The sequence below is a fragment of the Gobius niger genome (genome assembly GCF_951799975.1).
Source record: "Gobius niger genome assembly, chromosome: 7".
Taxonomy (NCBI): Eukaryota; Metazoa; Chordata; class Actinopteri; order Gobiiformes; family Gobiidae; genus Gobius; species Gobius niger.
The window spans coordinates 19669543-19683908 of NC_136858.1; the positions used below are offsets into that span (position 1 = coordinate 19669543).

Here is a 14366-nt window from a genome sequence, read left to right on the forward strand (position 1 = left end):
TTGGCAGTTTCACCTTCTTCACTAGTCAAAGATAGAAGCTCTCTGTGGTAGCGAAGGGACGTATGTGTAGTTTGGGTTGCAGTTTACCGCTGTGTAACACAAAACAGTGCATGTATTGAGCGTCCTCAGTGCATCTTGCAGACCGCAGCCGCGGAGCAGCGGCGGTGGCAGCGCGCCTGCGCAGAGCATCCAGGGGCTCGGCGGTGATCGGTGCTGAAGTGGGGCGGATGGCAGAAAAACAGCGACGATGGACATTTCACTGCGGGATTTTAATATACGATGTCGTTAAAGGAGTACCGGACCTCCACATTTCACCAGCTATCAGCCTAGGACACTGACAGGCCGCGGCAAAGGGGTAAGAAAGTAATTCTTGCGTCCACACTGGAGGCTAGCTGTCGTTAGCACGGCGCTAGCTGCTGTTCTGCCACCGCCTCCTCTCCGCTGCCTCACATAGCGGACCTGGGGCCGCTAAGCTAGCAACAACAAAGTGGGTGGTGTTTATGTGTGCAATGAAGCTGTGTCGGTGAGCGCTGAACCCAGCACTGTGGACCCAGCAAGGAGGAGGGTGTCTCCCACTGCCGCCACCGGCTGTCTCCATCTGTAGGGGCTGCAGGGTGGGCTAGCTGAGGCTGAGGGTTCGAGCAGCAGCTCGTTATTGCACAGAGGCCCCAGACTCAGGCTGCGACACTGAAGTCCACCACCGAACCTCTCCCGATGGTCGGTGCGTGAGAGCCGCACTGATCTCAATGATCATGTGTCTGCAGCCTCCCCTGGGCGTGAGTCACTGGAGTTATGCCACTACATTCTGACAGACTTCCTCATTCATCTGATTCAGCCAGTCACCCTGAGCACGAGCTTGATGCCACTGTATCACTTTGAGGGGGTTTAAACTATAGTGTAAGTGACGAATTAGTTAAAGCACTTTTTCCCATTTTGACTACTTCATATAAATCAATTAGAGAAGATTTTAGTAGTAGTAGTAGTAGTAGTAGTAGTAGTAGTAGTAGTAGTAGTAGTAGTAGTAGTAGTCATCATAATAATACATTAAGAAAATGCTATCATTTTAATACACTGTGCAGGAATTGAAATAGAACACATGTAGAAGTGTATATATAAAGCATCATTTCATTGAGTTCTAATTACACCAAAACATCAGTTTCCATTGCACATCTTAGTCTCAGCCGACACATTAACTGACAAAGATCTCATCAGTTAACTTTACACATTGGTCTAGAAGTTGCCATAGAAAGTCCTATAGTAGGATGGAGCAAGCATACCGTTTAAGTATAAATAAACATAATACCACAGCTCTTCTTGTTCTAAACCTATTGCTCTTCTTGTCTTCCAGATGCTGTGCTTTCACTGCTCAATCTGTAAATGACACATTCACCAATTTTTAAGGAAGTCTAGAAGGAAACGGCGAGAGTCCAGGAACAAGTTGACGAAGAAAGAAATGGTGAAAGTTCAATCCAGATCTTGAGTCTCTTTCTGCTGAAGTGGGTCAGGGATGGTGACACCAGTAACCTGTCTTCTCTTCGGTCAAACCAACCTCATTGCTAAATTTGCAGCCAGTTCCAGAGCCAAACAGACAGTCCAGCTGTCAGTCACCCCATCAGCTAGACTACTATGATCCAGCAACAAGTTACCTCAACGCCATGACTTTGTCTCACCTGTTTTTTGTAAATTACTAATTCATGGTAAGTTGACATTTTATTGGGAGATGTAATGTAAATGTTTCCTAATCAAGCACCTTCAGACTTAGACACTTTACTATTCAGATTTTATTCAGAAATGCAATCTTTTTTTTACAACAACAACATCAGCTAGGTTTCGTGTCTACTTTCCATTTCTTGTCCATATTTGTTTGTTTAAGTGGTCGGCCTTTATCTGTACATTTGGGACAGAGCTTTTGTTTATTTCTCCCAAACCTGTTTGTTCGCAACCACTGGCTGGACACAAAAATAGGAAGAGCCACCCTGGCTCTCTGTAAAATATTTGCATATCAGGCTGTATGACAAAAGCTTCACATGCAGAAGTATGATTATCACTTTAACTCTGTATGTTGGACGGATGTGTGTGGATGTTTTTATAATGAATGACGACTTACAGGTAAGGCTATTACTTTCGTTTCTTAGTTCAGTGTAATCCATTGCAATCATTCAGTGTACTGGACTACACTCCAGGAGTGTAATGATCTCTAAACTTCGTAACTCTGATAGAGCGGCTGGAGTTTACAATAACAGTACAGTAGACGTCGTCCATGGTACTTTAGCTCACAAGCTACACATTTTCTGTGTCCCTGGGGAGATACGTGCATAAAGCTTATATAGCCCTGGCTATTAGCAGAATACACAAGATACAATGAGTTCTAGTGTGTTTGCTTATTTACACCATCCCAAAGGGCAGTTTATTCCATAATTATCAAATTGAAGTGCTTTGTAATGTTTAAGTGACTTTAAATTCAAACTATCTCAGCCAAGTTGAATGTAAATTATCTTCCACTTTCGGCCAAGGAAACCCCAGGATGTGAAATGTGCAGCGATGCCCACAGTGACTAAGTGGAGATCACAGCGGCATACTTATTTTAATTGACATGGCCCTGACAAATTACATCTAATACGCTCAGTCTTATTATATATTCGATTTCCATATTCCCTTTAGTTTGGTAGTAAACAGTTCTCTCATCCCCTGGTGAGATTTTGTTCTGCTTCTAGTATTTGTAGCTGTTGTGTAAAGGTAGTAAATAACATTTTTATTCATATTTTTTTTGTAATAAGGCACTGATGGGGCGCTATAGCGTATAACACATTGTTTAATATACTAGGAAGTACTAAGTAATAAGTGTCCATTTGCAATTCCTAAATCACTCTCTTACCTCATAGTGATTTTTATTTATGTGTTTCCTTCATCAAAATGATAGTGTATTTGGTGTGCACTGTACATCTTTTTGGTTGATTTTGTTCCTTTTCAAATTGATATCCTCCTAAAACGTGTATATTTTCCAACTGGCACTTTCAGTACTAATTACTATTGAAAAGTGGATGGATAATGAGGCCAACATGCATGTGTGTGGATTCACAAATGTGTTTGTTCGTGGTGCCGTTGTCTCTTCATTCATGTCTGTCATGCATAGAGAGGCTTTTTGTTTGTGTGTGTTTGCAGCCCTTGAAATGCATGTGTATAGTCCACTGTCTGTCAAAGCCAAGTGAAAGGCTTGGCCCCCTGCCAAAACCCCTCACACCGTACAAGGAAGGGAATCCTCTCTGTCCTGCTTGAGTGCTCTCCCCCTCACACCAATCAGTGTTGCAACTTTTAGCACTCACAATCTTCTTTTATTCTTCCCCTAAATGAATAAATAAGCAAATTGTGGTTGAAACTCAGATAAAATCAAGTTTCCCTATGTCTGTTTAGGTTTGCTAATTTTTAACCAAAACATTCAGTGAAATGTTCAGGTTTTCAATGAATTTCAACATAATTAATTTGTGTTCAGCCCCGCAGTGTGAGTGGAGTGGAGATGAGAAAAAGGCAGGCGGCGCACATCGAGGCCCCAGCCCAGGCCCCTGGACAGCCACGACCCAACACCTGCTGCCTCTGCTGGTGCGGCTGCTGCAAGTGTCTCTGGTAGGAACATTGCTCCAATATTATGATACTGAAGCCCATCATTCTACTGATGAAACTTGTTGTAACACAAGATTATACTAAAAGTGCCAATACTTTCACAGGGCGCTTTTAGTGTAAGTGACTCGCTTGCTACTTCACAATTGATAAAAAGCCTTTTTAATATAATGCTTAGCACACAAAGTTGTAGTCATGATATATCCTTATCAAACGTATTGTTGTTTTTAGAAGACATTATACTGCGTTGCATAAGTTATTTCAGTCTTTGTGGTTTGGTTAATGTGACCATTAAAATTTAGATTTGATTCAAAGTAATTGTGCATCCCTAGTTCGTACAGTGATACAGCGGTTAGAGCTCGTGCTTCACAGGGAGAAGACCCCGGGTTCAATCCCGGCCGGACGGGGCCTTTTTGTGTGGAGTTTGCATGTTCTCCCCGTGTCTGCGTTTCCTCTGGGTACTCCGGTTTCCCCGACCACTACAACATGTACAGTAGGCCAGAATGAATGAGAGTGTAAGTGAGTGGTGGTGGTCGGAGGGGTTGATGGCACAGACTGGTAGCATCGCTTCCGTCAGTCTACCCCAAGGGCAGGTGTGGCTACAATAGTAGCGTACCATCACCGAGTATAGAGTGAATGAATAATGACTACAGTGTAGCGCTTTGAGAAACTTGGTAATACACGCTTGTAAAGTGCAATACAAGTGTAAGCAATAATAATCATTATAATCATAATAATAATTTGTATATATTATTTTTATTTATTATTACATCTGTGTTTATTCATTACATTTTCTGGGACATGAAATGTATGCAATTGCTTTATTAGGCATTCGCCGATCCGATGCTGATATATGATACCGGGTGCCTCTATAACCGGTACAAATATTCTTTCATCCCTGTTTCAATGATGCGGCTTAATGACCAGAAGTGTGTGTGTGCGTGTGTGCGTGTGTGCGTGTGTGGCGTGTGTGCGTGTGTGCGTGCGTGTGTGGCGTGTGTGCGTGTGTGCGTGTGTGCGTGCGTTTGTGCGTGTGTGCGTGCGCGTGTGCGTGTGTGCGTGTGTGCGTGTGTGCGTGTGTGTGCGTGTGCGTGCGTGTGTGGCGTGTGTGCTTGTGCGCGTGTGCATGCGTGTGTGACGTGTGTGCGCGTGTGCGTGTGTGTGCGTGTGTGACGTGTGTGCGTGCGTGTGTGCGTGTGCGTGTGCGTGCGTGTGTGTGCGTGTGTGCGTGTGTGCGTGTGCGTGTGCATGCGTGTGTGTGCGTGTGTGCGTGCGTGTGTGCGTGTGTGCGTGTGTGTGCGTGTGTGTGCGTGTGTGCGTGTGTGGCGTGTGTGCGTGTGTGCGTGTGTGCGTGTGTGCGTGCGTGCGTGTGTGGCGTGTGTGCGTGTGTGCTTGTGCGCGTGTGCATGCGTGTGTGACGTGTGTGCGCGTGTGCGTGTGTGTGCGTGTGTGACGTGTGTGCGCGTGTGCGTGCGCGTGTGCGTGTGTGTGTGCGTGCGCGTGTGCGTGCGTGTGTGTGCGTGTGTGCGCGTGTGTGTGTGCGTGTGTGTGCGTGTGTGGCGTGTGTGCGTGTGTGCTTGTGCGCGTGTGCATGCGTGTGTGACGTGTGTGCGCGTGTGCGTGCGTGTGTGTGTGTGCGTGTGTGTGTGCGTGTGTGTGCGTGTGTGCGTGTGTGTGTGCGTGTGTGCGCGTGTGCGTGCGTGTGTGGCGTGTGTGGCGTGTGTGGCGTGTGTGCGTGTGTGCGTGTGTGCGTGTGTGGCGTGTGTGCGTGTGTGCGTGTGTGCGCGTGTGCGTGCGTGTGTGGCGTGTGTGCGTGTGTGCGTGTGTGGCGTGTGTGCGTGTGTGCGTGTGTGCGTGTGTGGCATGTGTGGCGTGTGTGCGTGTGTGCACGTGTGTGCGTGTGTGCGTGTAGGTGTGTGTTCCCAGGGGGTGTACAAAGTAAATGCACTGCTCATGTGAGTCTTTGGTTAACTATACATGTATTCTTGTGTATTGTATTTGTGGTGTCTACATGTGTAGCAAAGACCCTGTCTGAACCAAATTTCTCCCAAGGGAGACAAATAAAGTAAAGTATCAGTATCGGAGCTGGATTGGTGCATCTCTATTCGTTACATTATTGTAAAATGAACCTAGAGACTCGTTGGATCCTGCTGTATTCTGCAGGTGTCCCAGTGGAGTCTCACTTAGACATACAGTGACTGTTCCCAAAGACAAGACTGGAGTGAGACTCACTCTGACAGTGACAACATGCAGGGATTCCAGAGGATTTATGCTCATACCCTGGGCAAAGGTGTCCAGCTCCTGCTTCTCACTCTACCTCTTAAATACTTCGATTCAAACATTTAAACTTACACATTGATTTTGAGGTTGTAGATGTTCATTTTAGTGTAGATAATGCATTTCAATTCTAAGTGGATTCATCAAAATCTAGTCTGTCTTTAAGAATATTTTGCATTCTAACCTGAATGCTTGTTTAAGGAGGATGAGGAATTGCTCTCATACTTTGTGCAAGTTTTGCCCTTTAGCAAGACACCAAAGGCAGTGGTGCTCCTGCAGCTTCTCCGCCTCTCTTTGGCTGCTTTTGAGGGAGAGGAATGAAAGAAAACATTGTTTTTGCTCAGTGAATGGTGAATGGGTGGCTTCTTTCACGCTGCTTCATCTGAAGTGGTGGCAGCTTGTGGTCTGGACGTGTAGTGAGTGGTCTTTGACTCTGCACTAACACTAAACAACTGCAGATTTGTCTCATGGAATAATCCTGTATACTTAAGTTTTCTACCAACATTAACTATTGTAATATTTGTTTAAAAATCAATATGGGAACATACGTACTGTGTCGTACTCCTTTTATAATACAGTATTGTGCGTGCTATAGTTTCTTAATGGCCCAGGTGTCATCAACTGCACATGTCCGCAGGAACATGGATGTACCGTAGGTGTTTGATAAGGCTTGAAGTATATTAAGCTCCGAGTAGTTGTTTAATCTAAAATGTCTCACTTTATCTACTTGTATGTCTGAGCTTCAAACCCTGGTTCCTGGTATTGTATTATATGCCCGCCCCAAAATGCACATGGCTGCATGTTTCATTAGTCTGGCAGACATGGATAAATAAAGACTAATTTACTCTTATGGAACAACAGCGTATGAAATGTAGCGCTGTAAAAGTTATTATTGATGACAGTTTTCTCCTCCTCATTACTGGTAATCTCTCCCTTCACCCGCTAACCCATCCTCATTCATTTGCCTTATCTGGTCTGGTTGCTTTCTATTTCCATCCGCACATCACATGCAAAACAGCTGTGAAGAACAGCTTGTATATTTAGCTGTATTGTGAGGGTGCCCGGGGGCTGGGGCTAGCTTAGCCCATTACTGGTGCACAATGAGGACTTTGACAGGAGACCGGCAGAGGAAGGAAAGATCATCCATGCTGCGACAGAAATAGACAGCTTCATGTGTATTGCATTGTGGTGAGGCATGTGTGACTGCGTGTACGTTTGTTATAGTTTATATGAAGCCTTCAACTGAGCCTTTGTTGTTAACATTGAATATGAAGCACTGTGACTGGAGTTGTTTATTATATGAGGCAAGAGGGTCATGCTGACAACCAGGAAATTGATGCAGAGCCATACTTTTAAAAGAGATTTTCTTTCTGTGCACAAAAATCTCCTTACACTATAACCTATTTTCTATTGTTGTGTACTAAATTACTTTACAACATATTACCATTGTTAATTAATTTATGTATTTGTATTGTCTTTTTAGTATTTCCCATTATGAGTCTCTAGTGGCACATTATTAGAGATAAGATGTTGTCAGGGAAATGCAGTCAAGAAGAACAGGACAATGTGTAAACAAGTAGTAGTAAATGGAGGTATCTTATAAACAATTAATAAAAAACTTCAATATAAAAATATAAATTAAGTTATAGAATATAAAAAATCATAATGTCAACATTGGCGTTGCAAAGTTTACAGTCATAGTGCAGGCGATTGATAAAGTGACACAGAGGTTGCACGCAAGTTACTTAAAGTGAGGCATCAAAACTGCAAAAGCAGCCTACAAGGACATCATTGAATGGCATTTTAGACAGGGAGATCCCTGTGTGTCTGGCAAGGCATACAGCAGCTTACCAACTACAAAGGGTGCAAGAGCACAGCCAGCAACAACAGCAGTCGGCTCGCTGAGGAACTTGACATCCTTTTTCGAGTTTAAACCGGGGCCCCCACCATCTGCACCACCTCTTCCCATGGATCATCTGCCTTTAACTGTGACCACAATGGACGTTGGGAGAGTTTTCAAAGTGAACCCCAGGAAGACAGCAGGACCTGATAGGATTCCAGGGAGAGTACTGTGAGGATCGGTGCAGACCAATCCCTGTCTTCCTGCACTGTTCCTCCATGCTTCAGACCTGCTGCCTTTGTCCCTGTTCTTGAGAAAACATCCAGTGATAGTTTGATTGACTATAGACCCTTACTTTCACTGTGATGAAGTGTTTTGAGAGGCTTGTGCTGAAACATCTGAAATGTTCTCTTCCCCCAGACATAGACAAGCAACAATTTGCATATGACGCCAACAGGTCGACAGCAGATGCCATTAACAGCGCACTTCATGCCACTCCCTGTCACCTGGAGCATTCAGGCTCATATGTAAGAATGCTCTTTCTGGATTTCGGCTCCAGCCATCTTGTCTCAAAGCTGCAGAACCTGGGTATCATCCACTGCACATGCAGATGGAGGACTTTCTCACCAACCGGTCGCAGACAGTAAGGCTGGGGTCTCATCACTCCTCAGTCCTTTTTAAGGACTCTAAGCAGAGCCAATCTGCCCTGACCTCTGCTGCTTTCCTTCTACACATACTCCATAGAGATTATCTTGATGCACAACATGCTAGTGTGGTTTAGCAGCTGCTCTGTGTTGGACAAAAAGGCGCTGGACAGAGTGGTGAAATCTGCTCAGAACATTTGAAGGACCCCACTTAGTTGTTTCAGCCCTAAACTGTAGTTTTGGTAAAAGTTTATCTTCCTGGGCCTCAGGGCCGATCACTAAAACCTCAGTTTTGTCTTGGTTATGCTGAAGAAAGTTTTCTGTCATCCAGGATTTGATATCTCAAATGCAGTTGTGCAACTATTGGCCTGGTGTCATCAGGAGACATGGAGTCTCCCCAGAAGGTTGTGGCGACTTTGGCCCTTCTTGTACAGGGCGTTGGTGTTGTGGGACCAGTCCAGTTTATTGTCGAAATGAACACCCAGGTACTTGAAGCTGTCCACCAATGCCCCCCCCCCCTGGATTGTCCCTAGTGTGTGCGGTAGTGTCCTCCTCTTGAAATCAATCACCATTTAGTTTGTCTTACTGGTGTTCAAGCACAGGTGGTTGCGCTCACACCAGTCCACCAGTCCACAAAATCCATGATGACCGACCGGTACTCCAGGTTGTCCCCAGATGACAGCAGATGACAGTTGTATCTGAAGTCCGACAAGTAGATTGTGAAGACAAACGGCGAGAGTACAGTGCCTTGAGGTGCCCCAGTGTTGCAAACTACCACCTCAGAGTCACAACTGCACTGCCTCACAGGTCCGTATGGCGTCGGCTGAAGACGTGGGTGTGGGGGGGCTGGGAGCAGGTGAAAGTAGTCAGGGAAGGGTGGCAGTGTCCTCTGGCATGGAGATGTGTGCCGGAATAAGTGAGCATCTTGATCCTAAGTGTTTAGCTTAGGATAGTAGCTCATGAACCTTGGCATATCTATTGTTCTCATATTGACATTTATTTCCACAGGAATGAGGACAGGATTGAAAGGAGTCAGACCTGCAAAATGGACCCTATTGAGGCTGGAGATGAACAGTAAGTGCCTCCCACATGTTCTGGTCTTAAAGAAAACTTGAAATAGTTGTATCCTGTGTCCTATTTGTTTAATTGCAGACATCCCAGTTTAGACGAGGTTCTGTCGTGGGCACGGAGCTTTGAGTTATTGCTTCGATCTCTAGAAGGCCGAGAGGTTTTCCAAGAGTTCCTGCGCTCAGAGTACAGTGAGGACAATCTGCTGTTTTGGTTAGCCTGTGATGAGCTGAAGAAGGAAACCAATCCTGCTGTTGTGGAAGAAAAGGCCCGGATCATTTATGAAGATTATGTGTCCATATTGTCACCCAAAGAGGTAAAGGGATTTTTGTTAAAGCAGTTTATTTTTTAAACCCATTTGTTTGAAGCAGACATTGCATTACCATTATTACAAACCCATGTCTATGTGCATTTCAGATTGATCCTTATGTTCTCTCTCTGTATGTAAAAGCCACGGATGTTCCCTTTGTTCTGTCTTTCAGGTGAGCCTGGACTCTCGGGTCAGAGAAGGCATCAATCAGAGTCTGTCAGAGCCCAGTAACCTGATGTATGAGGAGGCCCAGCTGCAGATCTACACCCTCATGCACCGCGACTCCTTCCCACGGTTCCTCAACTCCTCGGTTTACAGAGACCTCCTGGCCAACAGGAGGCGCACTTGCCTCGACACCTAAGCACTCCTCTATTGCCATTCTATACCAACAATACTACTACTTAAAACTTCAAATGCTACTATGGTGCCAGAAGTTGGTTTTGAGTAAAACACTTTACCTGGTTTGTGAAGAGACTGAATGACATCCAAAATAGCTGTTTTTTTTTTATTTATATTTTTAAGCAATTCATATCCAGCTCTATGCTGGAGGTTGGCCTTAGCTGGTTAATTATTGGTCAAATGATGGCTATAATACTTGCCAGTGATTGTGTAGCGAAGACAGTTTGTGGTGGATGACTGGCCTGCCTGCCTGTCTGCATATGCTTGACATGGCTAACCAGAGGCCAGTAGTTAGTAACTCTGGGCAAGACATTAAGACAAATAGAAAGAGACACAAAAAGGACAAGCCAACTGTTCTTGTACTGTAATACTGTATTAACATCGTTATGTTACTCACTCATTATTTCTTTGCTTTATCCTTTTTATTTAGTTTTCTTGTAGTCAAAGCACCTCACTCATGGTGGAAGTTAGGGCTTCTCCAGTAAGCACTGGCTTTGCATGCAGCTGTTTTTCTCTACTGTCTTTTAACAACATTAGCCATGGACTGCAACTGTTGAGTTTGTGATGTTTTGGACAGTCAACCTGTCTGGCTGTTTACTTTCTGTGAAGGGAACATACTTCTGCCAATTTAAGCTTAAGCTTGTTGTGAAGTGGGTGAGATTTGAAAGCCTTTATTATCAAGGCAGCAGCAGCAGCACCTGCCCATGTCTTTCCACCTGTCCATCCATCTATTTGTCCGTCCAGACACTTTTCCGTTTTGAATACTTACTTGGAAAAGTAAGGGCTAGCGTTGTGGTTGGGCAGCTACATGTACTATTAACACTCAAGAACTTGAAAATGCCTTTAGACCCAAGGAAAGGCAGCACACGAGCTGCTAGTTTGTGAGAAGAAACCACAGTTTGTCCAACAAATCCTGCCCTCCCATTCTTTACCTTTCACCCCTCCAGCCATATAGAGCCACCCTGGCCAACAAACACATGTGCCACTGGAAGGAGCCATTCCCACTTTGATTCCCAATCCCTCTGAACATGTTCAGTAGAGAAGACGCGTTTACATTTTACAATTTAATTTATACTGGGCTAAAGACAAGTGAGGTTGGTTTAGTATCTGCAGCAAATCAATGGGTATTAACACTCGCGATCTTGTCTGTATGAAATTATTGATGATGGATGTCATTTGTGACATGTCAGCTTAACCAGGTGCCAAACACAAAGTCCATACGAGACCATGCGTAGATGTGACAGGCCACTTTGGGTGCAATGTCTTTTAGCTCACAGACTAAAAACAGAGTAGTGGTCTTTCATGAAGCCTTGTAGAGCTACTGAGGAGATTCTACAATTTATTGCTAAGTTAACAGACTAGCTTAGAGGTTTTGTAGTTGTAACACGTTAGCCTTATTGTACAAGGCAATCTGGGTTTCAGCATGTTGTAGACAAGCAGTTAGCATGCTTGTGCTAGCCATGCTAACCCTTCACCCCACAGCCAGCTGTCACACACTCTGGATTGTTTTAAATCTGAATTTGCCAGCATGCTATGATAATAGATGTGTCTGTGTATGGTACAGTTACACATGTAACAGAAAAAAGTTAAAAATATATGTATACAAATATAGAAAAGGGTCTTGCCAGATGTCCTATTAACTATTTAGTATTGAAAGGACATTTAGTTTTTGATGTGAACATTGTTCTCGGCCTGTGGATGTGCAGTAGAAAGTGCATGAATGCAGTATGTGCTATTTTGATTTTATAGGTTGCCAATCCAAAGTTTAGTTGGTCTAAAACAGTGCCACTTCTCAAGACTACCTGGAATTTATGTGCCAAGAAAATTACATTTAAAAAGATTAGATGTTGCACAATATTAAAGTATGTTTGAGAAATTGTAATTTCAGATGGCCGGAAAAGTACTTTTGACCCCCATCCCACGTCCCCAATTGACTTGCAGCCTCTCGTCAACTGTTGGAAATAAAAAATATGATTTTAAGATTTTTGCCAACATTACGATACGAGCTCTCCATCTCTGACCGGTGTTGGTATAGAAGTATTGTTTGAATAGGAGAATAGTAGGTGTTGGGTCCTAATGGTAACCAATTATAATTTTGTAAAAAACAAAAACAAATAAAAAGGTAATTTAACTTTTGGCAATACAGTACCTACACAAGGACTACATTAACATCGTTAAGGGCTTGTCCGGGTGCTTAGCTGCTTTAATGAAGAGCTGTGCATGCATGCCCTGTTGAGAAGCAGAGGTTACGGCGTAATGAAGGGCCTCTTTTCTCTTTTTTTCTTGAAACTTTTCTGGAAACATCTGTAACATTTTGACTTGGTAAACAATTGCCAAAATGTCACATAACAACAACAAAAATCCCTCTTCTGCACAGAACAGCTCCATGTTCTTTACCAAGTCTACAGCTTCTAAGAATGTGTCTTTTACATCCGAATACTGAAATCATGGTGCAATTAAACATGTTTACATGTATACGTAGTGAAGTGTGTGCTTTACTAGTACTGAGGGTGACTGGTAAATTGTCAGCCACTTGTGCTGGCGCGAGTCTGTCACTGTGAGCTGAAGTCGGGCTGTGTCTTACAACCATGACTTAGATCACAGAAACCTAAGGTTCTGCTTTTGGCCATTCTCACCTAATTTGTTGTGACTTTTAATATAGTGGAGAAACATTCAGAAGTTTTTTTTTACAGCACTTAAATGAAGATTATTTGATAAAATGGCATGTAGAGTCTTCTTTGTGTCTTTAAAATTCCGTGGGTTTCCAGATGAGGCTTATGTTTTTACTGATAAAAGGTTGAGAGCTATCCTGATGGGATGGAGGCGGTTTGCAAAGCTTTGGCCTTATTCAGACTTTTTCTTGTCCCTTTCTATATTAACAAATACAGTATATATACATATATAGAAAAGATGAGATAGATATATATATATATCTATATATATATATATAGCATATATTAAAGTGTCTCTGTAGGCTTTTCACTACCTCTCATGTTGGTTAATTTATTTCACATCGAGTTGTTAATGTACAAGTTGTTCTAGATGTACTTGAAGCCTAACACTGTAAACACAATGTGCACAGAAAATCGTATTGGAAAGGGGTTGGAGAGCTTGGCCTAGTGGACATTATTGTTACTCTCTTTTGTTTGTATGTTTTAGATTTTGTTTTGAGCTGAAGTATATTTTGCATCTATATAAAGAATTCAGGAAATCCACTGTCTAAGGGCTAATCCCATTTTGCCTATGCAAATCTGTTAACTGTGGCTGAGTTGAGAAAGTGGCAAGCTCATGCCTCTCTTACTTGTTATAGATGGACCATGGTTTACATTGCCCCTTGCTGATATTCTTCAATCCTGCTCAGCAAAAAAAAAAAAAGCTTTTTGTTTCTATTTGAATATTATATATAAATCTATAATATATACATATATATATATATGACAAAAAATATACAGAGAAAATTGCGTATGCCTTCGTAAAGATAAAAGAAAAACGAATAAATGTGTTGTCTGACAATTCTGTGGCTGTGTGCTGGAGTCTTGGTGAAACTGGAAACTCATTACGCAGGCCAGTAACCAGTAGCTCTCTCTGCAGTGTTTTTAAATAAAGGGGAAACTAGCCAACATACAATGCTGTGCAAAACCTTTAGGCAGGTGTGGGAAAAAGTCTGCCTAGTGTTTTATTTTTTTAATCACAATATGATTTTTTTTTTTTTTTTTTAATGTTGGTATGACAATTGGTATTGGGCAACATTTTAATCAGGACCATTTTGATCAGGATAACTTGACATTTTTTAAACCAAATCCAAAAATGTTGTTTTCCTTGCCGTATAAAAGGGGCTGTGTTGTGCCAAAAGCCCCTTTTAATGCTGAACTCTCTTCCACTCCACGGCGAAGAGAGATGACAACACAAGCATTGCCTTTCTTTCTCTCAAATCTGCCTAAGACTTTGACACAGTATCGTATCATGTCTCTTCACAAAATGTATCTTTCTGAGGGATGTGGACAGCTGATGTGGAACAAACCTGGAAAACAAGCTGAAATGTTCTCTTTCAGATGAGCACTGTCCGTTAAGTTGTTTCTGTGCGTTAAAAAAAGAAAACTTAACTTGCCCTGAAATTCTGAGAACACACTTTCCTCTCTTTTGCTGGACGACGCACACACAGCTGTCGTGAATTCGTCTTTGAATGAGTGCAGCGTAGTGTCATCGGCTTTTA

The 14366-nt window shown here is 43.1% G+C and overlaps 1 protein-coding gene across 1 annotated transcript; it reads left to right on the forward strand.

The window, feature by feature from the left end:
* Positions 1-194: 194 nt before the first annotated feature.
* Positions 195-11363, forward strand: rgs17 (regulator of G protein signaling 17). Its single transcript, XM_079559609.1, has 7 exons — positions 195-355; positions 1349-1456; positions 1589-1697; positions 3491-3621; positions 9385-9450; positions 9529-9760; positions 9927-11363. The coding sequence occupies exons 3-7, from the start codon at positions 1695-1697 to the stop codon at positions 10113-10115; spliced, it is 621 nt and encodes a 206-aa protein (XP_079415735.1). The 5' UTR covers positions 195-355; positions 1349-1456; positions 1589-1694; the 3' UTR covers positions 10116-11363.
* Positions 11364-14366: the final 3003 nt, after the last annotated feature.

Excerpts from the sequence above, each read along its gene's own strand:
- rgs17 (XM_079559609.1), top strand. Across the intron at positions 3,622-9,384 it reads GGCTGCTGCAAGTGTCTCTG|GAATGAGGACAGGATTGAAA; the intron begins GTAGGAACATTG and ends TTATTTCCACAG. Across the intron at positions 9,451-9,528 it reads ATTGAGGCTGGAGATGAACA|ACATCCCAGTTTAGACGAGG; the intron begins GTAAGTGCCTCC and ends GTTTAATTGCAG.